Source organism: Eleginops maclovinus, chromosome 14, assembly GCF_036324505.1.
Source record: "Eleginops maclovinus isolate JMC-PN-2008 ecotype Puerto Natales chromosome 14, JC_Emac_rtc_rv5, whole genome shotgun sequence".
NCBI classification, from domain to species: domain Eukaryota; kingdom Metazoa; phylum Chordata; class Actinopteri; order Perciformes; family Eleginopidae; genus Eleginops; species Eleginops maclovinus.
In genome coordinates this window covers 10,818,611-10,843,725 of record NC_086362.1, presented here as the reverse complement: position 1 = coordinate 10,843,725, position 25,115 = coordinate 10,818,611, and the positions used below count along the sequence as shown (strand labels likewise).

Here is a 25,115-nt window from a genome sequence, read left to right as displayed (position 1 = left end):
AAAGAGAGGGTAAAACAAAGGGAGGGGAAAAAAGCGGGACAGTTATGGGAGGAAAGCGACGAGGAGACGAGTTCGGGGCTTAATGGGCTGCAGTTTGCCGCATCTAGATTTGCGTCATCTTTTTAAAAAGTGGTCTTCTTAACCCCCTCACCCGCCCCACCCGTTTCAAATTACAGCGAGAGGGGATCAAACAGGCTGCAGTCTTATTCATTGTTCATGCCGCTGCACAGAGGAAGCAAACGGAAGGAGTGAGAGGCAACACAACTGAGAGGCTGGGGGAATGAACAGAGTAAAAAAAATGAAGTAACCTACTTTGCACTGCGTCTCTATGTAGCAACACACATGCACACACACATGAAGACCCATTTTTTCCCTTTTAAATTGAAGCAACACTCAAGCTGATGGGGGGGTTGCAGCAACATGCTACAAAAGCTCCAGCTTGACCCCCCCTATTCAAGCACCAAGTGGAACAAGTCTCTCAGGCCTCCTCCTGCTACCTCTCACTCCTCAGTCGGCCTCTCTTCAACGCTCTCAGCTGCTTGCACCTCATTATTTCCTCGGCAGCCGGGGGGCAAAGACTCTCGATTCCTTAGATGCAGAGATAGAGAGAGAGGGGGGAAAAAAAGGAGTGACGGGTAGAGGCGGCGTTCGATATCCCACTGCGCTTCGCCACACTGCTGTGACACCTCAAACATGCCTCACACACACATTGAAGTACAGTAGCAGCAGAGGGAAAGGGGGGATTATAAGGATTGGCGGCGAGGAGGGAAAAGACTAACTGTTTGAGATGGATTCGGAGGGGGGGGGGGGTAGCTCAGCTAAAAAGAGAGTAGGAGCGGGGGAAAGTGTGGAAGAAAGACATAGAACAGGGAATTAAGTGAAACTTTTGCTAGCAGTAGCAGAAGACCTCATTTTTGCTGCAAATTAGCACTCCTCGGTCACTCATTTAGACCTGTAGGCAGTGGTGGAAGAAGAACTCAGATATTGTACTTAAATAAAAGTAATAAAACCGTAATGTAGAAGTCCTGCATTCAAAATGTTACTTAAGTAAAAGAACAAAAGTATTAGCAGTCAAATATACTAAACTACCAAATATAAAAGTACTCATTACATTTTTGCAAAAGAATTATATTAAATCACTGGAGTATCAGGGGTTTGAATATAGTATGAGTGTGCTAACGTCACTTTCGGTCAAAATTAAGGGCCCCGCCCACTTTCAGGCGAAAATATTCATTAGAGTGAAGCGAACAAATAATAGTCTTCATGTCTTAAAGCTGTGGAGTCATAAATTGCACCTCAATTATATTAGTAGATTTAAGGTGTTTTAGTGGAAGTTAATTGTCGTATTAATAAAAATGTTCCTGCAAAAGGAACGAGTAACTAATGTTTTCAAATAAATGTAGTGAGTAAAAAGTACAATATGTAGTGGAGTAGAAGTATGAAGTGAAGTTCATGTTCCTCAAAAATGTGCCTAAGTACAGTTCTTGAGTAAATGTACTTAGTTACTTTCCACCACTGCCCGTAGGTATTTAATTTAGGCTTCTATTATAACGAAAGAGTTTAAATGTCTCCTCAGTCTATAAAAACTGCGATAAATGTAGCCATTAAGCCCTTATTCTACACCTTTCTACGTATTTAAATCAGACATGAGCTAATGTTAGCTTTATTTGCTAGCTAGGAAAATAACTGCATGTACCAGCTCACATATAGAACACTATGTGCCGTACATGCCAGCATCACCATGCACATCACATACTTTTGAGAGAAAAACAGTATATTACCGCGCTGATCAGTATATTTATGAGTGCCTCTTCCTCCTCCAGCTCTCCCCCGGTTGTAAAACAAACACCGGCTCTTCTCCATGAGCTCAGCTATAGATTAAAGCACCCGATGAATATTCAACATGGTAATAGCTGACGAAGAGAGGGAGGAAGATGCGGGGGAGAGTGTTTGGATGCTTGTTATTAATAATAATGCTGATTAGAATCTGAGGGTTACTCTCACTGTGCCCTTCCTTTAGATATTTATCCTTCATCCTCTCCTTGGCTTCAGAAGGATGCAGAACAAACGTCTTCTCTGCGTTACATTAAAAAGACCAATTAGGGGTTCAGAGAACAGGTAGAGAGGGAACAGTGTACATGTCCTCACGTTGTTAGGAGCAGACAATGGTCCACATCGGCTGCTCATGTGTGTCGCCGGCCATCTGTCAGGGACAACTAGATCAGGATGGCAGTGCTCCAAGCCCTCCCTCTTCCTCTGTCTTTATCACTCTCAGTGGCATTCATCTTTATGTATATCACTCCCGCTCAAGGTTCATAGTCGGTCGTTACCAGTCAAATGACGCTCACTACATTACTCAGTGTCACGTCCTCAGTTTGCCCCGCCACTCTGCTTTTAGTGTCCTCACTGGAATCTCCAATAGTTGAGTAGAGGTGGGAGAAGTACTCAGATTTTGTACTTAATTAAAAGTAAAAGTACCAGAGTGTAGGAATACTGTTACAAGTAAAAGCTATGAAATCAAAATGTTACTCAAGTAAAAGTACAACAGTATTAGCATCAACATCTACTTAAAATATCGACAGTAAAAGTAGTCATTGTTTGATTGGTCCATTTCAGAATAATATATCTGATATGTTTTATAATTATTGATCATTAAAGTGTTCTCAGAGCTGGTAAAGGTGCAGCTAGTTTAATGGCTTTGTACTGCAGGGTAGCTGCTGAGTTTACTCCAGGTGGAACTAAAGTCTGATTTAAGGGCTGATTATATTTCACATCATTAATCCTGATCTGTAAAGTCACTAAAGGTATTAAATAAAGTAGTAGAGTAAAAGTACACCATCTACCTCTGAACTGTAGAGGAGTAGAAGTACAAAGTAGCATAAAATGGAAATACTCAAGTAAAGTACAAGTATCTCAAAATTGTACTTGAGTAAATGTTACTTCCCACTACTGCTTATACTGTAGGTCAGCTGAGGTTTTTGTCAATGGGACTTTTATTTTGAAAAGACACATCAGGATATGGGGTGAGTTTGACACTTACTAATGAAATAGTTATTATATAAATATTTCTGCATTCAGGTTATCCACAGGTAGCCTCATATTGAGTGGAATCTTGTTTATCTAATCAACTATACTTTGTACTTTGCGTGTTTTGTTGTTATTACTCAGGGATTAAAATGGCTGAACCGATTTTGGTCATCTGATAATGTTAAGTCAGAGAGGGATAGGTTGCCGTATCTTCCGAGACTAGTGATTAGGCCTACATTTGTTTTATTGTAAGAATCCATTCAGGTGGGTTACTTAAACCAGGTATAGGAGGGCCTGCCACTAACCGTTATTTCTCAAACCCTTAATCTTAGGTGTCAACTATAAGATACACTTACTTACTGTAACTTACGCAATAGCACAAATGTTCAGATGACATTTGAGGTTATTAAAATCTTATGACCCGATCAAATATACTCTGTATTCATTAAGCTACACTGAATGAAATATTCAAACCCAAGACTCCACAACCATGTCATTAACTAAACATAATCTAGATATAACAAATTCAAATTTGCTTTCGATTAGAACTTTTGGATCAACGCGAGAATTTAAAATCAAGTCTTTTGGGTCTGAATGTTGTTCAAGGCTGAGCTCAAGTTCAGAAAATGTTAGTTAAGGGGTACAAGTCTTGTTAGATTAATGTAAAATAGTCATTTAATATTAAAACAAAATCTTGCCTTACTGGCTCAAGATACTTAATGGCCAGCAAAAAGAGTAATATGGCCTCTAATGACCAGCTATCCAGAGTCTCCTATTTAATTCATGAACATACAAGTGTGAGGAAAGCCTTCAAAACAACTTTTCGCTTCACTGATAATAACTTTAAGAGGGCAGTGATCATTGCTATCTTCTGTATATTTGCTGTATTGTAATCTTCAAATTCCATGTTCAATTAAACTGTTAATGTCCTAGAGACTCGATGGCATCTCAGTTGGAAAATTACGTATTCCTGTTTGTTTAAGTCAACACTTTTAATGGAGAGCTTTTATCCGTCCCAGGTCGCAAAATCCCTGTAAACAAATTCCAAGTGGCTTTCCGCTTAAGTGAGCAGATGTAAGCTATGACTGACATTCATCATCTTTACGTTAGCTTGGGCTTGGGACCGTTTGTCCTTATGTGCCCTCCATTCTGCCACTGCTGTTTTCTATGCAGCACTTTTCCTTCAGCAGCGTTCATTTGCTCAATTACACCCCATTCACCCCGTCTCCCAAACACAGAGTAGATATTTTTTGAAACTGTGCCCTACGTTGCCTTAGGCTAAAACCTCACCATTGGGGCATTCGTGCGTCCCACTCGCCCTGTTTAAATGTGACCCTCCATTAACTCCTACTTTAGGCCATCCACATCACATTATTGACAGTTAACAGACAACCTTCCAGAGATATTATGCCAGATTACACCAGAAAACCATAGTACTTCAAAAAGTGTCCATTGTGTTAGTGGAAAGGGCCCATTTAAAGCTGCATCTCAGCATCCATTGCAAAGACATCTCTTTAAAGTCCGTAGAAGTTAAAAGCAGAAGTTTTCTTTACTTTAACATTACAGCATTTATCAAAACCTGTTCAGTATTCATCAGACTTATCATGAATGGTAAAACCCAGCGTTTGATGATGGTTGACTATAAAAGAAGTGTAGCTCCTTTTGTGTTATAATCTAAAGCTTAAGTCCGGTTTTGATCAACTGAATTACCACTGTAGAAAAGTTTTCAAAGTTTTCTTCTTCCCCAAAGTGTGGACCTACGCTGACGCAAGGTCAAAACCACTTAGAAGACGGTAAAATATTTATGATGTATGGAACCTGTTTAATGGCAGTGCTCCGCGGGCCAACTACCATGTCTTCCACACCAGTGTCCTTCAAAGAGAGCTATTCCCCCTGGGGCAGGACCTTGCTGTTCTTCTGTTGGACTCCCCCACCGGTCCTTTAGCCAAGGTAGGGGAGAACTTAGAGCTATTTATAGAAAAAAGTGCATGAATTAGAAGAAAAAAAACACGACTGGCAATAGTTAGCATTTAAAACCCCCTCCAGTTACCATGTGTCAACGTTTTTGGAGCGTGCTATTGGTAATGTGAAATCACACAAGCTTTACAGACTTTGTTTAGAGACTTTCAAATCAGTAAATACCCTTCTTGTGGATGTCCGAAACCTCTATTTGTCATAAAAACAGCAGTTGCTAACAAATAACACTAATAAACGTTATCATGTTGAACATTAGCCGCCTTTAGCTTAGCGGTGCGCAGCCACTGACGTTAATGTTAATAGCCTTATGTTAGCTTTCCACTTCTGGCAAAAACATTTACATTTCATGTTCCACTGAACATAACTTGTTGGCCTCATTTCGCTGCAATATTCCGAATTCCAACAGAAAATGTCCTAACTGTTTGTCATGGGACTGTTTGTGACGCTAACTCTCGTGTCGGCCTTTAACAACACATCATAACTTCACCAAGAAGCAAGCTATTATAGTACGATGGAATGGGAGTGTGGACGACTATGTGTTTAAAGAAATAGCAGAGAGAATACGCTCGTCAAAGTCGGATACACTCTTCCTCTTTGAAAGCGAGGAAAGGAAAACGTCCGGAGTATTTTGCCAGCCGAGCCAGATTTAGTGACGGGGCTGCAAATAGCTTGGGAGTGTGTTTGTGTGTGCGTCTGCGAGGCTGCACTGTCAGCCTGTGATTAATCTACCACTGTCTGTCTAATTACCACCCGTGCCCCTCCGTGTTCCTCTGCCGCAGTCTGTAGACGCGCTGACCCACACCGGAAACTCTCTGCTCCCCATGCAAATTAAAGCCCTGTAAATATTTGCTTTTAACTCTTGCAGACACATTGTTTCCAATTTTGCGCTCCGGTGGTCCGCATCCCCGACACCCCTCGCTTCACACACTACACCAACGCTACCTAACACTGATGTCTATGCAAATCTTTGTGTTGTCAACAAGTCCACTGTCAGCTCCTACACTCCTCCTCCTCCTCCTCCTCCTCCTCCTCCCTCTGTCTCTGCTTCCTCCCCTTGTGTCTGTACTGTAGCTGGCAGTCTATCAGCCCATTCTCTTCCACTGTCAGTCCAGTCTAGGCTCCATAAAGCGTGAATAGTGTCTGGGGGAAGGAAGACAATGTATACAGATAGAGAGGCTGAATAGAAACAGTACAGTCCGTGCGGATTGCTAAAAACTGACAGAAAAGTTTTGTGCTTTTGTTAGGCATACAAAATGTTTCCAAATATGCTTTTAATAGCTTTTTGGTATTCTGAAGTGTCTGTCAAATGTGTTTGCATATGTTGTTTGCCATTATAAAGCTGCTTTTGCTGTGGTAGTGCACATTAAGACATGTATGTTAAGAACTGTATCACCAAAAAAACACCCTCTGTGTAATCCTCATAGTAAAACGTTGCATATATGTTAAAGCCAAATTCTCAGGTTTTAGTTTAAGCTCTTATGGATTACTAACTGCATGTAGAAAAAGTTGCCTGAAGTTTGAGTTGAAAACATCTGAGCGTGTGGTGTTCAAAATAAGTTTGATTACCATTCCTCTGAAGCCCGGGCCTCATCTCGGCTTGAAGCTAACAACTCAAGGCTACAAAATATGCTTCTCGCAGAGCAAGGAAAATATATATCAAGCATTGATTTTCAAGTTTAAAAGAATAAACTACCTATGACAGTGTGATATAGGCCCAGTTACTCTTTATAGATGCCTTTCTTTTCACCTCAAATCTCCTTGTTCTGTGGGAACTGTATCAACAACTCAACCACTTCTATTAAATTGTGTTTTGATTGATTACAGTAAAACAAACCATGCATGCTTATTTATGTAGAAGCTAGACTATGGACGGCAGCATTTGCATCTTAATAGCCATACTTACAAAACTGTTGAATTATTAGTGTTGCTGGAGTGCAGCATATCAGAGAGCCAATACATAAGACTCATGGTAAATAACAAAAATGTTACTTGAAAGTTTTATTTACAATGAGGTTTTTCGCAGTAAATCAGCATGCAATTTCTGAAGCTACTTAAAAAATACACAATCTGAAAATGTAGTACATTGAAACTAATGACTTATGATTTCTAATATCATGGAAGGATGGTTAGTTTGCTCAGATGTTGTTTCTTTTTCTTTTCTTGCTGTTTAATATATCTGAAGAGCTAATTATAAGTTGATTAGTCCACTCTTAACATTTTCGCATCTTTCAAACATCTTGAAACGTGGCCTGTTTGGAGATTTTTACCCGGCATCGAGAGCAAAAATAATTAAAAAAAACAAGGCATTGACAGGAGCCTGAGTGAGCAATGACCTGGCCGCCGGCTCGTTCTATTCTCAGCACACAGCGGCTGTCAGCGGGATGGCAAACATACAAACACACACACACTAACTCCAGCCCCATCCACTGGCATTAATGTGGCATCTGCAGAGATGAAACGACCCTTTTTTATTCTGTCCGACCACTCAGCAACCACTCTACCGTGCCCTCGAAATAATTTTGCGATCAAAACGTCAAACTGCTGTCACAGAGATAAAAGCACACACTGTGACATTGTTGAGATACCGAGAAAACTCCAAACAACCTCACATGGACGAATACACACACAGTCACGTGGACGCATCGGCGCTCAAATGTCCAATTTTCGTGTCTCTGCCTTGATGTGTTAATTAGCAAATGTGCAAACAAATGAGCTGTGCTAAATCAAATACCGTCAGACCTTGAAAGGCTCGAGATGATAATGAGCGTAATGTCTTTGTGTGTGTGTGTGTGTGTGTGTGTGTGTGTGTGTGTGTGTCGTGCTCGGCTGCACACTGACATGGTAAATGGGCTGTATACCTTCCTGCTTTTTTCTGTGATTACCCACGTCGATTGGCAGTTTATTTATCCACGTGCTTTGATTTTGTCCATGTGTATTTCTCCGTACGGACCCCTCAAGATCGTTCTATGGCAATAAGTCCTTCGTCCAGCACCCTTCCGGCAGCGAACTCCCCCATCACCCTGGCAAAGTCGGGTTATTATCTATCATTAAGTTGAACCCAGTGCACTGACAGACTGACTGGCAACACAAAAGGCAGGAAGAGGTGGCAAGCAATTACAGGGGAGGTCTTAGTGGGTGTTTCTGCGGCTGTATTGGAGTAGAATTGGGTGGAATTGGTTTTGGTGGGATTTAGATTGCGCTCGGTAAGCTATGTGGCAGAATGGCGATGGATTTGATTCCGAGCTGTGATCCCAGGGCTGATTTGCCCGCTGGAGAAAAACTGGGGAAACTTTGAGCAAAAGAGCCACATTGAACAGCTATGTTTGGAATGAGGAAAGTATAAAACGGAGAAAGGTACTAGTTTTTCACCTGACCAGACAAAGTGTATCCGTAGCCGTGGGTCTCGGGCCAACATTTTATCCTATAGCTACTGTACATATCTAACATCGGGTGGATCGTTAACACTGGTGAAGTGTTGAGTCATTATCATTGCAAGAGGAAAAATGTGTTCTTTAAAGTGAGAATGTGAAGGGAAAATGACATTGGATGGGTACTTTTTTTACCTTTAGTTGATATTTAAATAATGGAGTGTTCTATTATAGGTGCAATTTGAGTCCATTATACTTTAAATTAGGTTTAATATTCTTTGGGTATATTTCAGACTGCTTCCGATGGTCATTTGGTTCATTTGGATACTTCTTTTGGTAGTTTTTTTCCAGGGGTCTGTTGGAATTATCCAAAGCTTTTTATTTTGAAGATTAATATACAGTATTAAGTCTTATTTGTACACTCCTAATTCTTTTGAACAATTTTAGACTGTTTTAGTTTTGGCTGTTTTTACTTATTCTTTCAAAGATAATTATTTATTTATAGAGGACATATTATGCTAATTCTTAGGTTCATATTTATGTTTGGAGCCTCTTCTATTACATGTTTCCATATTTTAATGTTCAAAAAGGTCTTTATTTTTCTCATTCTGCCTGTGGATGAGTGTATCCACCCTCGTAAACAAAGGAGTCCAATGGAGGCATTTCAGGCAGGGCTCGTGGGTGGAAGAGAAACTCCCTTTGGAGGGAACTTTGGGATTTTAGCCTTTGCAGACCATTTACATGCACAAAAAGCTATAGAACACACTGCAGAAAAGGGAAAACCACAAAAGCACCATTCAAAATACAAAATCAATACATTGATTTTGTATTTTATGTGGAACATGTCACATTTAAGATAGTATTACCTTTTAAAATAACATTTGAGTTTGGTAGAAGAAACTCATAAATCCAAGCAAAAGAGCTTACCACAAAAGTATAATGGAATATGAAAAGACCCAAGCATGAAAACATATTCCCCAAATGACCGTTTCTTTTTTGAATACATGAGTCGATTACATAACCTCATCTCATCCAGATTCCACACCCAGGCTTTGGAAACACAAAGGGTGCGTTTATTTCGTCCTAAATGAGGTGCAATTTATATCACACTCACTGATATGGTCGTCACATAGAGGACGATCTGCAGGTTAATAGGAGGAGGACTCTCTCACATCACACAACAGTGGTGCAGAACCCCTCACAGCAATTACAGATAACAAAGCATTGAAAACATGGAATCATAAGCTCTTTATGTAATTCTTGTCTTAAATATGTGCAGTGAAGCAGCTCTAGCCCTCTTGGCAACAACATCAAAGCCTGGTGTCAGTTTTTGAAGTAGAGATCCGCAGAATAAAGGACAACTCATCATTTCTGGAATATGATGTCCTTTTAGAACTAATGAGAGGGAGAAAAAAATCACACATGAAAAGCAGTTCATATTAAAACTTATAACAGTCTATTTTTGCCTGGGCTGTCTTACAGGCTTCAAGTCTTTTCTGGTTCTAATTTAGGTTTTTCCTCTCAAAGGTGATATCTACTCAAAGGTGATCGCTACCCAATACAGTTGTGACCTATTTATTGTGATAATGCTCCATTGTGGATTCACTTTTTTTCCAAACTGGGTCAATGCAATACTAATCTATGTTTTTTAAATTGTGTAAAATATGCTTATTTAATTTACAGACAACCTCTTTATTTGGATGTGTGGTTAGGCAACTGTTTACCAAAAACATCTGTAATAGGAAATAATATGTCAGTGTTTTGATTGCAGATTGTTTCCATTGCCCCCTAGTGGCAAAAAAAGAACATCTACAACCCGGAGAGAGTTAGCTTAGCTTAGCATAGCATAAATGCTAAAAACATGGTGTTATGTTGCCTGGTTGTCCAAAGGTAACATAATTCTCTGACCAGTGACTCTTACACTGTGTACCTTGCATGTTTAATCTGGGAATAGTATAAAAACGAAGTAATAGATATTCTCTGTTCCCTCTGTACGACTGTGAATGTGAGTTTACCAAAATAACAAACGATTTCTTCAAGTAACTAATCGACAAAAATAGTAATCCATTGGAAGCTTACTTGTCCTACCAGCAATCATTTGAAAAGGAAAATGTACCTTCTTGTAAGCAAATTGAACTTGACTTGTTTACCTGCCGCTGAATTGTACATGGTTTTGTAAACAAGCTTTGTCTTGCTGCACTTGCAAGCTCACGAGACATTAAGCTGCCTCACTTTCCTTTTAGTGCATGCTGGGAAAATGGTGTCTGAAGTTGCAGACTCCTGTCAGATCAGTCATTGTTCTTTCTTCTCCCCCTCACTGAGACGTATTTAGCTGTCCATTCTGTGTAATATGCTCAGCGTTCACTGTCGACTCTCCTCTTTTTCTGGGCATTCTTTCTTGTTTGCAACAGCAGAGGGGATATCTACTGTACTGAGCAACGGTGACATTGTTACAGGCTTGCTAAGGGCCTAATAAAAAGAAAATTACTGCACCAATAACTGGGATTTAACAGACTGGAGAGACATTAAGCAACAAAAGGTTGCCAAGAGGGTTACAGGTTTAAATCATGTCATTCCTGAAACATGATTCTTCAGATTTTACAATGCTGTGAATAGAAATGTCAGCTCAAGGCAAAGTTTGCACCTAATTTGAATACTATTTAGTCATGGGGAATTGTTTTTACCATTGTTTTGCATCTTTTTCTCATCTACAATGATACACGAGTCGCACGGCCCAGTAGCAATACCGCCTGCAGTCAACAGGCTGGTCAAGAATTGAAAATAGAACCATTGTATCGCATCGTCCCCAAGAGGGTTTTGCGGAAGTGGAACACATTTAAATGAGAAAGTTCGAGAGGGGCGGGTGCAGGGGAAAGATGAGGTTTATACTGATGGTCTTCCTCTGAACGACCCGTGTGGTCCTCCTCCTCCTTCTCCTCACTTTCTCCTGGGGGAGAGGAAAAACATTCTCCTGATGACATGAATCATGGATGAGCATGCACGTGTGCGATAGTTCCGCGTGAATGCACAGAGATACGGTGTTTCGGGAGAACCTGCTCCTTTAAATCTGTGTCTCTGAGTGTCAGCGCTACCTGCATTCCAAATACCACACACACACACACACTCATATGGATATCTCCTACATGGATCTCCTCCCCCTTTCGTTTCTCCCTCTCTGCTTCATCAATCACTTAAGCTCTCCCACTGCTCACTGCAAAGCTGGACCAATTAAACCTTCTAATTGAGCCAATTAGCAATTAAACACTCAGATGCACCCTGAAATTCTGGAAGTCCCTCAATGCGCATGCCAGCAATTTAAATTGAAGAATTCTGGCTAATCTTGGCCTTTTCCACCCCGGTCTTGAGTTGCAAGTTGACAGCCCTTGGTTGCCTGCTTCTCTAATAAACTCAAGGGTCACTGAAGAAACTCCTCATGTGGCTTTTACTGAAGGACTCTGAAGAGTCTTCACTGACCACGGGGAAGCTTTTAATTCACACCAGAAAAAGCTTTCCCGCTTCTCATCTCTCATGCAACTCTGCTTCTTCTCCCACTCTCTCTTCATCTCCGTCTTTCCATCTCCCAGTCCTTTTCATGTGTTTTAGAGGATGAAAGTTTAATGGTAAATGTGTGTGGGTTGGAGGGCTCGTCCCTGCGCGCGGAGCAACGCAAGAATCTCTGCGGTTTAATTAGAGCCCACATCGCGCTGCCCGCTCTGCTACGAGAGGGTACACTCCCAGGCACACACACATGGCTGCGTGGGTAGAACAACAAAGTCCACACTGAGAGGAACAAAGGCAGGCACCAATATATTTGGGGCTGGACGCACTGTACCAAAAGAACACAATGAGCGATTACAGATGCTACGCACTTGCTTGCAATAACCGCTCTCTGAGAGGACACAAATGTGTTTTCAGCACACTTTTTTCAAACTGGAGTACCCTCGAAGAGCTTGTTGTACATTAGAAACTTTATTACCACATTGAACGAGTTTCCTTATTTGTATGTCTTACATCAGTGTGAGTGAGATTGCTCCCATCAGCCTATACACTCTAATTATCTGTCGTCGTGCCTCAGGACACTTAACTTTCACTTTCCAAATGGCTTTATTGGCAGTGTGAGAGGGGGAGGAATACAACAAAAACACAAAGGCGCTTCAGTGGATGCTGGTGATGCAATAAGGCGGTTAATGATAGCTTATAATGGGACAATTATGGCGTGGTGATAAAGCAAGAAAGGGCGTAAAAAAGACAGAATTTTAAAAATCATGAAAAAAGAATGGGTGAGAACATAAAACAGATTTTTGTTTCTGCACAGTCTGGATCCCTGCAAGGGTGATCTCCCCCCCCCCCCTACCATTACATAACACCACGCAACAATGTTATGACGGTATAATCTCCTGCATGCGTCGTGCATTTCTGACATGAGGATTTGCACTTTTCCACAGTAGATGACATGAATGAGTGTACAGTGTGTGGGGACTCATTCATGGGCGGGTCAATTAAGGCTTACAGTCCATGTGTGTGTGGGACTGTGTGCTCTGCATGCAGCCCAAAAGGGTCTGGGGGCAGTCCTAAGCTGCTTACATGTGCACATGATTGCCCTTTGACCCTACTGGGCAGTGAAAGACTCACCCTTGTCGCTAGCCTCCACTCATCGTCCACGCAGTCTGTTGTATTTATATCTCCAGAAGCTTCGCTGAAAGCCTTTAAGAAATGAATAACCATAAATATCGAGGCTTCACTAGCAGGGTTGTTGGAGTAAGACTTGATGTAGACTACATTAGCTTCCTGCAGAGATGTGTTAGGGGTAAGCTGGCAGGTTAAACACAGTTCAACAACAAGGATTTGGAGCGTAACCTCATACATGTCGAATGAGGACAGGGTGAACATGTCCAATTTAAGGGTTTCATGCATAATACATAGGACTGCTCATGTAGAAAAGTGCACCCAACATTGAGCAAACATGACATTTCCATGGGTTAGGTTATGTCGCAAAAACCAGAGGAAGTAGAATTTGATCGTTTGATAGTCCCTCTACATTTTTTTGATGCAATGATGAAGCAAAACATGTTGATCACCACATGAAATGTTCCCTTAATGAGTATTTTTGACTTGATCACGACAATGCTCTCTGTAGAGGGCTTTTCATCCCACTGCTTTTATTTCACAAACAATTTTCACTTGGAAACAGTTGAAAGGAAAATGTACCTCCGACAGCATCTAATGGAATATATCTATGCTTTAGATAAACTATAGTCGCTCTTATCCTCATTCTCTCCCTTACTATTTATCACTGTGCTTTAAATATCCTCTTTCTCGGTCTCTTGCAGAATTCCGTGGCTGTAGAAAACAACAATCTGGATAATGGGGGCCCAATAGGGATGGAACGCAACAGAGCCATGGCTGGGGAAGTGTTTCGGATCCTTGTTGCTCAGAACCAACACTGACCTGGCACCCACAGCGAGGTCAGGCCTCCTCTTCCAACACCCCAAGCACCCTACTTTCCCCCGACAGCAGCTTTGCCCTCCATCTCACTGTTACTCAGCACTCCTGGTTTTGATCAAACCTTCAAAAAAGATCCTTTTGCTCTTTTAGGTTTAGTGGTGCTTCGAAACTGGTGGTTTTAATCCCCTATAAAGGTCTGTATTTCTCCAAAGCAGACTATAAGCAGGTGGCTGAACAGTACAAATCCAACCATGCACCCGCTTCCACTTGCCTTTAGTAAACAAAGGCGACAGGGTTCGTTGTCCAGGACGCAACCCCTTAGTCTCATGACAGACTGGTGCCTAATGGGTGTGCTAGGCCTCATCTTGCTCTGCAGCCTGGCTTCGAGCCAGAAGATGGACCCTTCCAAAAACCCTATAGTCACCACCAACTACGGCAAGATCCGAGGTATCAAGAAGGACTTAAACAACGAGATCCTGGGCCCAGTAGAGCAGTACCTGGGCGTTCCTTACGCCACGGCACCAATCGGCGATCGCCGCTTCCAACCGCCCGAAGCCCCAGGATCCTGGCAGGAGATCCGCAACGCCACCCAATTCGCCCCCGTGTGCCCTCAGAACATCCAAGGCGTGCTCCCTGAGATCATGCTGCCCGTTTGGTTCACGGACAACCTGGACGTGGCGGCGGGTTACATCCAGAACCAGAGCGAGGACTGCCTCTACCTCAACGTCTACGTGCCCACAGAGGATGGTGAGTGGACTTTATTACATGGAGGATTTGGGGGAGGCTGGGAGATGAGGGATTTAGTGGGTAACAGTGGGCAGAATGAAGAGATGATTGACTGTTCGCTAAGCACCATCGCCTAAGTTACTTTCGCTATGCCTGTCAAGCTTTCCGTGCTCCTTGATTTCAGACAAGGGCAGAACATTTCTCTTCTAGTTTCTTGCCAGTAACCGTGTATTTTTTCGGTTGAATTCAAGCTGGCAGGTTAGGAGGTGGTTGGAAAGGACTTTTTAATGTTTCCAGTTACCCCGTATAAAACAAGAACCCTGTCCACATGCGGAGTATCCAAAGTTGGACAGGCCTGACCTGCCTAGAAACTGTGGCTAATCTATGATTGGACAATCACTTTTCAGGGTCAGGGTTTAGCGAACGGTCAATTAGGACTACTCATAAGGGTGAGCAGTCAGGGAAAGTTCACCTAATTTGAAAACATGCCTTGTGATTGTTTTAATCCTTTTGCAGGTTCATTACTTTAAATTTCAAATATTGCATATGATGGGATGTGTGTGTTTCAAGAAAAGGGAACAGTATTTAAAATACTCCATTGTGGGTCAAAGAACTGTTCAATTACCCTTCCTTGGTTTTTACATCCCATTCAAGGTGTTATAAAGCAAGAGAACAAAGGCCAGGACTGAATCAGTTTCCAGGAGCTTTATAAGAAAAAGATTAGGTGATGTTTGATTTTTCATACTTTTTTTTACCGTCAAGAACCCTCTTCTCTCATCTCAGATCTTTCCACAGAGAATTTTTGTCTGCCGGGGCTCTGTGTTAGCCAAAAAAAGAAAGAATTACCATTTTGTCAGCCTGTGCAATTTCTCCTTGCCAATCTTAAAACGCATTTCATTCGTTTGTCTTTTCATTTCTCTATCTCAGTTATAAGCTGCTCAAAGCCATAACCTCTCACAGAGCGAAGGCTGTAAAAACCAAGTTTCCTATATGTGAAATGTTTTTTGGTTTGACCTCAAACAACTAAAAGTCTTCAGAAAGAGCTTTTTTTTATGAGCACATATTAAATCTCAAGTTTTTACATGCTAGGGAAAGAATCCCCCACCTCGCATTGGAGAATCAATATCAGCGTGTATGTGCATTTGTATTCTTCTATGCCTCTCTTGCTGTCTATGTGCACATCAGTGTTCATGTCAGTGTAGTGAGGAGCCACTGATTTCCACTCTAACACATTTCGGCCTATCTGTCAGCACTTCCATCACTCGACTGGACTTTTTTTTTTAGCCCCCTCATAGCTCAAAACCCATCCTTCCGGGCCTTCCTTCCTTCCGCCTCACCACTCCAACACCACAGCCCTCAAAACCCCGTCATTGCCACTTATAGCTGCTCGGGCAAGTATAGAGCGCCATACATCAGGTTTTGAGTCATTTCCCACAGCTTGTTTTTGCTGTTTCTGTGCTATGTACGACTCAGGGGAAATGCAAGTGTCATAATATACAGAGTCACACACACTCACTAATACACTGTCCCTTTGGTGTACAATGCACTCTCCGGAAATGACACACAGGTGTAAAACAGTGACGTTCATTCCTCAATTTGAAGCATCAACGTAACATCGTCAGCATAACAGGATATCAGTGAGAGTGTGGGAATATGTTTAAAGGGGCCCTATTATACTTTTCGGGCTGCTCCCTTTTCCTTTGTTTACCTCCGTGACAGCACTATGTACACATTGTACATGGTAAGACTAATCACGTACAAGGGCTAAGAGGCGGGACATCTCAAGGTAGTTGACTAATTACAACAGAGCCGGCCTGCTAACCAATCAGATCAGACTGGGCTCTGGTTTCAGACAGAGGGTGAAAAGAGGTGCTGCAGCACATGCAGTATGAGAAACATAAAGAGCTTTCTGAACATTAAAGCATGGAGACATGTGTTGATACGACATTGCTAGCCTCATCACTCCAGGGTTGTCTTTCTCTTTGCTCCTCCTTTCCTCTGCTTCTCCTCCCGCATTGATTTTCAGTCTTTTTTTGTACACGTCCTGCTGGGGAGGGAGGGGAGGAAAGAGGAAAGCAGAAGAGCAGAGAAAGGTTTTGGGCAGCAGATCAAAAAGTCAGCCCCGGCTCGCTGTCCACAGGGACACACAACACCACAGCACGCTGAATATGTTCACATACTAACACACCCTCGCCCTCTTCTCTCACTGGTGATTCCACTTCTATCCTGCGTGCATTTAAATAATGAGCGTTGCATCTCGGAGTCTCCTGAGGCCTTTTATTTGTTTCCTTTTTACAGGGCACCCTTAAGAAAGAATCCTTAAAAATAAAACCTTCCTCACTTTAAGTGGATTAAACCTGCAGAATTACTTCTTAAAGCTCCCATCAGTGCTAACGGAGGAAAGTGGGACACTGACATGAATGTGTGTTTGTTCAGAGATAAACAAATATGCTAACATTTGGCGGTTACTGATGGCTCCTTAATTAATACTTAAGTACTTAGTAAGATGCTAAGCTAGCCATGTGTTGTCATTTCTTCATTAATTCCATGGCACATGGTTAAATATGTGTCTAAATGTGTAATACTGAGGGAAAAAAACAAGAAATGGAACATGACTTATAATCTTACAACAATAATTACACTATCTAATTAACTAAATGAACGGCACGGAACAATATGTCTTGGTACTTACCAATTCTAAGCTTTAACATTGCTCTCAACACACTTAATATATCATAATTTATATATTTTCCAATAAATACACAAATTATGCGACATAATACGTGCAAATTCATAATAATGTGTTTAACGCGTTCTTTTGGTAGTTTTTTGTCTTGCCCCCTAATTTCAATGTCGGATGGTCTTTGTTTTCTGTTACTACACTGAAAAAACTGAAACGTTGACTTTAATTAAATATATTGTGTCACCAAATGTCTTTATTAGGTTAGTTGAAAGCAATTTTATTAAGTTGAATCAAATATTAGTTTTTTAAACTTAATATTATTGCTTTCAACTAACTTAATACAGTTATGTGAAATCTGCGGACAAAATACATTTAAGTAAACGTTTCAGTTTTCTCAGTGTAGTAACTCTGTAAGAAAACATCAATCGTAATTGGAATACCACTGTAATGTAAATCGTTGACTACAAAGCCAGCTTGTTTCCGTGTCCCTGTGGTAAAACATCAGGCCTTAAGACCCAGGGGAACTGGATAAACCCTCTGGCATGTTACTCCCTCTCCAAATGCAGAAGGGGAGGGAGGGAGGGGAATGTGCCGGTTCCCCTGCAGATGACATCCTATAAATCATAGCGAGAGGTTTTCATCTGGCTCCTGCAGAGTCACAGTGGATCGATGGACGAGGGAAAGGCCGGCCTGATGCTGCCGCAGCCGCCGCCTCAGGCCCCGGAAACTAACCGCGTGTTCTCTCAGCAGTCAGCAGCCATTAGCTCAGAGCGAGGCTTCATGGTAAATAAGTCGGAGTAGCCGGGGCCCAGCATCCCTTTAAATGGGAACGTGCTATAAAAACATACAGGATCTCGTATGGCTGCCCTTTGCACAATTAGGCAGAGGGCATAGAGAGGATAGAGAAACCAGCACTTTGATGTTAGAAATGGGTTGCTTCTGGGTTTGTGTAGAAAAGGCTTACTGTATCTTGTCAGTAGACTCACAACCCCTGCTGAAATGTCTACACCAGCTGTGTGGTGTCTTACTCGCCGTGTGGAGTCTGTGCTTTAAAGAACATTCAGCACGGTGACCTTATACCCTTTTGTTCTACATGCTTCAAACAACTTTTCCAACCAAATATCAAACATTCTCTACTTTCAGCCTTTGATTATTCTGCATAAGGTTATGTTTTCCATATTTTGCAAAGGTTATTTTCCAATACAAGGATTCCCATTTTAAAAGCACCACTTCCTAAAGGAAGTAATCATGTTTAATTTAGTATATTCTTTCCTACCTGTTTCTTTCAAACCTCTTCCCGCCAATCCTAATGCCAATTTCTGATTGGCTTAAGGTCATGCAATATGCATTATCAATATGCATGTCCAACAACCCAAACAAGCTTTCAGATGACCTTTTTGTTAGAAGACAAAGAAAAGGTTTCTCTGAGGCTTCTAAATATGTGACTAGTGCAGTGGGTGGTATTTTGTGTATCAATAGTTCCTACTGTTATGCGTTTTGGGTTTTATCCCTTTTTTGTATTGTTGTGTAGGTATTTTTGCATGTAAATTCCCAAAGTTCCCTCCAAAGGTAGTTTCTCTCTCACACACTCCCATCCCTGCCTGAAACACGACTCCATTGGGCTCCTTTGTTTACTTTCCTGAAATAATGACATCACTATGTAACACTCCTAGCGCTTCTATTGGCGAGCGTTCCAACACATGCACGTGATAGGCTAAGGGGCGGGACAGCTCTAATTAGTTGACCCATCACAACAGAGGCGGCCAGCTAGCCGAGCAGAGCAAACTGGGCTCTGGTTTCAGACAGAGGGTGAAAAGAGATGCTGCAGCACAGGCAGTATGAGACAAATAAAGAGCTTTTTGAACATCAAAGCATGTCCCAGTCGAGTATAAAATACAAATATGAACCTGAAAATGAGTATAATAGGGCCCCCTTAAGGATGGAATTCAGATTAAAACTAACTAAATAGAATGGACCTTGAACAAACAGATTGACTCCACTACAATAAGAATATCTTTGGTGGTAGGCTGCAGTTTAACCCTGATAAGTTTTTACAAAATGCCTTTTAAGCATCTGGTTCTATTCAATTAGCTCTGTCAAAGGAGGATATACATCAGTTATGCCAGGAAGTCCTGGGGAATTTGAACCGCTAACCTCAGCGTTGTCAGCTTCTTGGGCTGCGCCGCAGGGTGCGAGCTTAGGGCCTCATAAATTATTCCAGCCGATACTTCATCTATCTCCATGCATCAAACTCAAACTCCCACATCTCCCCATCTTGCAATATTTCAATTTCAATTTTCTGAGGAGATTCATCAAGAAGAGTTCAATACTAACACAATAATGCACCCGGGCGGCGGTGGGCTGCGCTGCGGCATGGGCATCGCCAAACGGAATAAATAAATAAAAACATAAAACAAACAGATAAATAATGGAAAAAGACAGAGCCATGCCAGCATGTAGCAGTGGAAATATGATATATATTGCTTGTGATGCCAGAAAATACCTCGATTATTCTGCTCCATCTCTTTTTTTATGTCGTCTCCTTCTCCTGATACCCTCTGAAGAACTAGAATTGGAGAAAAAAGGAAGGAAAAATAGATTAGCATCTGTCTGCAGGCGGAATACACTTCCGTTAAATGAACAATTGCAGGTACCTACAGTATGCATGCCTGCAGCTCCCAAAGGGACTTGTTAAATATCCACCGTCTTTCTCCCCCCTTTATCACATACCCAAAAGTTTTCTGTGATGTGCTTGCTAGAACTGAAGGAGACAAAACGTTGGCGGTGATAAAAACGACAAGGACAGACTGAGGAGTCGGAATTATTCATCATTATCATTTTACAGACAATGGAGGTCAGAGCTTCTCTAGCCTCCTCCTGGTCCAACCCTTACAAACTAAACCTGACAGAATCCGTCTTTGCTCCTGCTCTTTTGCTTCATCCTCTACTCCTCTCTGCTCCACCCTGAGGGGCAGTGGAGCAGACACCGACTGGCCCGCTCGGTCGAAGGCTCTGTCTTACTCCGGGAGGTGGGGGAGGCCGAAAGAGAGAATCAAATCAGCCGGGGTCGGTCACTGGCTTTGATCTTTCTCATTTGTCTAGGACAGCCAGAAGAGGCCGGTGGGTGCCACAGTACACAGAGGTGTTTAGAGCTCGGATTTTTTTTGTTTCTCTATCCTCTCTATGTTTGTCCCTTTTCTGATAGTAATCAAAAGGCCGAGAAGTTGGTCAGTGATAGCTATATGTTCAAAGTCGTACCAATTTAAGAAAGGGATCCTTTTAGCTAGATACAGATTTTTCAGGGCGTTTTAGATCTGGTAAGTTTGTCGTCAAAACAGTGCCTGAGGACTCTTTCATTACATTAGTAACAATTATTCGTATTTCTACTTCCTTACTTTGACTTGCATTAAATAGTGGTCCACTCCCACGTTAATCATCTTGAGACCACCTCTTTAAGTGACAACTTGCCCCGAAAAATGAACCGTGCCTTGGTACAGTACACAGTGTTCACACTAAACCAATAACCGGACTTGGGTCCAGGTGTATTTGGATTTAGACCTGAGTCTCTGATGTACAGGCCTTCAGATCCTCTACAGTTCTTTTTTAACTCAACATGTCAGTAAAGATGCCCAGACATTTCCTTGGGGATGAAAACTCTATCTCTGTTTGATATAACCCAACACGGGCACAGTAACATCACTCCTTCCAGCACAGATCTACAATATCCAACACGAAACATGGGCTGAGGGGAGGATTTTTAAATTGCTGACTGCTAAGCTGGTTGTAGCCCTTGAGGTTTGATGGACTGTTGCAACGGAGGAAAGGTTATTACAAATAATGAAGCTGACAAATCCTAACTGTGAGGAGATAAAGGAGAGTCGGGCAGAACCCGGATCAGGCGTGAGAGTCTGTCCAAAGGTGAAGAAGGAAAAGAGCGCTCCTAATATTGTGTAGTGTGTGATTGACTTATTTTCAAATTTTGGAGGATATATTCCGATTTGAGAGATTCCTGGACTGGACTATGAGTTATAGTTCATTAAAATGCACTGGAAAAAAATGAAACATTTACTTTTATTTAATGTATTATGTCAACAAATGTCACATAACTGTATCAGGTTAGTTGGAAGCAATAATATTAAGTTTAACCTATTTAAACATAAAATAACCTGAGTTATGTGAAATTTGTTGACATAATACATTTGATAAAAGTAAACGTGTTAGTTTTTTCATAGTGAATTTCTTGCGTCATGTAATGTGGTCAGCAAGCCCAGAGGGATTCATCTTTTCGAAGTAAAGCGCAACATAAGAGATATTACCAACATCATTTATTTATCAAACAGGTTTTTTGATAACATTACAAAAGCCAAGGTATTTGCAGCATAGTAAAGCAATGAATGAATGTCTGTTATGAAGTAAAGAGATCAACAAATGCATAAATATAGATGAAAATGAAATACAAAGGAGTGAAACACTCTCAAAAATCTTGCTACATCATCCACAATCTAAAGTGTGAAAGAATAATGTATATAGCAGTTTTAATATTCCTCTAAGGTGGGTACAACATTTCTCATTGTGATATTAAAAGAGTAAACAAATATTTGGAGAAAGCTGACTTATGCAGAGACCAACAACAACAGTTTAATAATACATTTCAAAAACGTATATCATCAAAAACGGGGCTCAGGAACAAGTGCATGCAGTAACACCAGAAGAATAACATATTGCAGAGGCTGTTGTCCATGATTACTTTCTCTTCTCGGCACTCTGCCTTTCAGTTTTTCTTAGAAACCGTTTTGTTACCATTTTGCCCTTGGGTCCAGGTTTCATAAAAGGCCATCCTCCAGATTTAAAACGTTATATACAGTGCCACTCTGACAGGCTTTCCAAGTCATTTACAGTTGCTTAGCTTGATCAGAAGATATACAAGTCAATATACATTTTGGCATTTAAATCCAGTAAATCCAATCTAGCTCCCAATTAAATACAATGAGTCCCTTTGGAACATCTCGAGTGTAACTGTGTCAAAATAATCTCTGCAGATATCGATCAAGACTCTAATATTAGGAACGATTTGCTTAATTTACTCAGTGTCTATACTTACTGTGGATGCACGAGAATGTGGCGTTTTCATAATGCGATTACATCACTGAGACGGAGAGAGTATTATGATATTGATCCCATCTTCAGTTAGGAGCAGTCGTATAGTTTGTGAGAGGCATTAAATTGAGCACCAGGGAGGGAGGATGAAGGAGTGCAGAATTTAGATCCAAGACACAAGGAACCGGGGTGGGGGGGAGGACGTGGGGAGGGGTTGTCTTGGCAACCATCCACCACTTCCTGTATCTTCCTGTCAGGGCACGCATCAAAGGCTGCATGCATTTTGCCTTTCCACTAGACTCTGAATGAAGGAATTAGCGAGGGCTCAGTTCCAGCTATTTATAGCCTGTAAGCCCGGGAGATGGAGAGAAAGAGGGAGTGTGTGTGGATGCGTGTGTGGCTTTTTATTATTCAGTGGGTGTGTGTAAGAAGGCATGCACATCACATGATCTTAAAAATCTCAGTCAGCGGTGTGTTTTTTACCCATTTTGTCGCATTCATGTGGGTCACCGGCTTGATCCACGGTCCTCCCCTGGTCTTCCTTTCTCCCTCAGCTTATTTAATTTCTCTACTTCATGCATTGCAAATCTTTTCGCCTAACCTCTCTTCGCTTTGCATTCCACACCACATTCCATTTTCCTTTTTCTCTTTACCTCCTTGAATCCTCCCAGCCTTCCATCACCATCCCCTCCATATGTTTTGGATGAGCAATGAAGGCAGAAATAGGATTTATCTGTAGACAGCCCATTTAAATGATGGCTTTAGCCTCAGGAGTGTGAATTGACTTTACAACAGTACTTAAATAATAAGCTATCAGGCTTTTGACGACGCATGTTCCTTTGGCTTTGCTTCTGTAGCAGCTCTCCGGCACAATCTGGGATATCATCTGATTCAACTCGGGGATTGATTAAGGACGTCTAATGGGATTCGTTGAAGCCCGATGTACTCTCTCCTATTAATTAAACATTCCATTATTAAAAGGCTCAGGTGGGACCGCCGTTCAGACGCAGTCATCTAAAGGAACATGAACACCCTCTGTCATAGGTTTCTGACACAAAGGTATTTTTCAACTCATTAAAAATAAGTTACAAAAATCTAATTTAATGTCAATTGAACATGCATAAACGAAGCTACAGAATATTTTACGTAACACTGTATCCCCATTTTGATGGCTGGATATTTACAGAAGTCTATATAAAAAATGGACTGGTTCCAGCATGATGTCACCTATTGGTTTGTTGTCTACAGTTTCCAAGCCTTTATCTTTTTTATGACAAACTAAAAAAAGATATATTTAGGTGACAAAAACTACGTGCTAGTGACCTGTCAATCACAAGGTAGCCCCTCCCTCAAAACATATATTGTGTTTTTTACTCTAAAGTGGACCATCATGTACAAAAAAAACCTAAAAGCTATTCTGAGCTTGAACTCAGTTTTAATATAATGTAAGTGAGAATGAGGGTCATTTTTTTCGTAGACTTCTATACAACCAGACTTTTACTTGAGGATTAGAGTTTTCCACTTGATATTTACTTGTTTGGTCAAGGGAAAGTGTGCTAGTTTATTGCTAATATATCAATCGTAACATTCTCTTGTTGTTAGGAAGTGTTTTTATGTTGTATCACATATTTATTCTTTATATTATATTGTTTGTTTAGTGACGCATTCTCTGCATAACTTCAGCAAACTTCTCCTATGTGCTTCGGGACGAACAGCATTCAGCTTTGTCATATAACGTATAGCCCGATTGAGAAGTCATAAATTGCCCTCGGCCCTCGGTGCGTTTCCCTCTTATAATTAATCCTCTGGTTTATTGATACAGTTCACATGCGGAACTGCTGAGTCGGCCCTTTCACGACAGCGTGGTCAGCTATCCTGTTACCATGTTGTTGATGAGACCGAGCCCATTTCAAAATTACTGAGCAATACTGTGCAATGGAGATAAGAGTGGGTATAGAAACCGGGGTAGTGTTGCGGGAATGTATTGAATTGTGGTATTTAATTGAATGATATTGATATACTTATGAATAGTGGAGAATCTCTTTTCACTTTTATAGAAAGAAGAAAAATCACATCATTCTGAGGGATTACAGTACAGACTGGACCTCTCTCAGGATCATATCGACCTTTGTTCCCTCTGTCCATGGATATCGGAAAAAAATACTTTTCATACTGGAAGTGTACTTAACAAAGTAACCTTGACAAAAGGCGATATAGGAAGATCAAAGAGCCCAAGCGGAAAGCAGAATTCAGCTGTCAGGGGATTAATAATGGTTTTCCCCAAGGCTCCTACTGAAGATGTATGCAAACACACTCGCACGCACACAAGCAAACACTTGTTGGCACGTGCACACAGAAACCGACACACACTTGTTGACACATGCACATCCACATGAATTTCTCACTGCATTATGAGTTATATATTGCCTTTTCTCACTTACCTCCCCTCCGCCTCTCCCCCCTCGCATGCACGCACGCACGCACACACACAAACGCACACTCTCACACACACACACACACACATACACACACACACTCCATCTCTTTCAATACAGCTCAAAGGGCCATCTCTTCAGGGCTTCTAAAGCCGAGGTGCCCGGTGGCAGTGAATGCAAATCAGCCCTCCTTCACACACACACACACACACACACACACACACACACACACACACACACACACACACACACACACACACACACACACACACACACACACACACACACACACACATACACACACGCACACACACACACAGCTCCCTTTGCCAGGTCCTGCTGCTCGGTGCCTCCCAC

The 25,115-nt window shown here is 41.6% G+C and overlaps 1 protein-coding gene across 1 annotated transcript in view; it reads left to right on the top strand.

The window, feature by feature from the left end:
* Positions 1 to 25,115, top strand: part of nlgn2a (neuroligin 2a) — a 168,654-nt gene that overhangs the window by 47,651 nt on the left and 95,888 nt on the right. The window contains exon 2 of the mRNA XM_063900657.1: positions 13,703 to 14,564. Within this exon, the coding sequence (XP_063756727.1) occupies positions 14,069 to 14,564 (496 nt within the window). The 5' untranslated portion in view covers positions 13,703 to 14,068. The remainder of the gene's footprint in view (positions 1 to 13,702; positions 14,565 to 25,115) is intronic.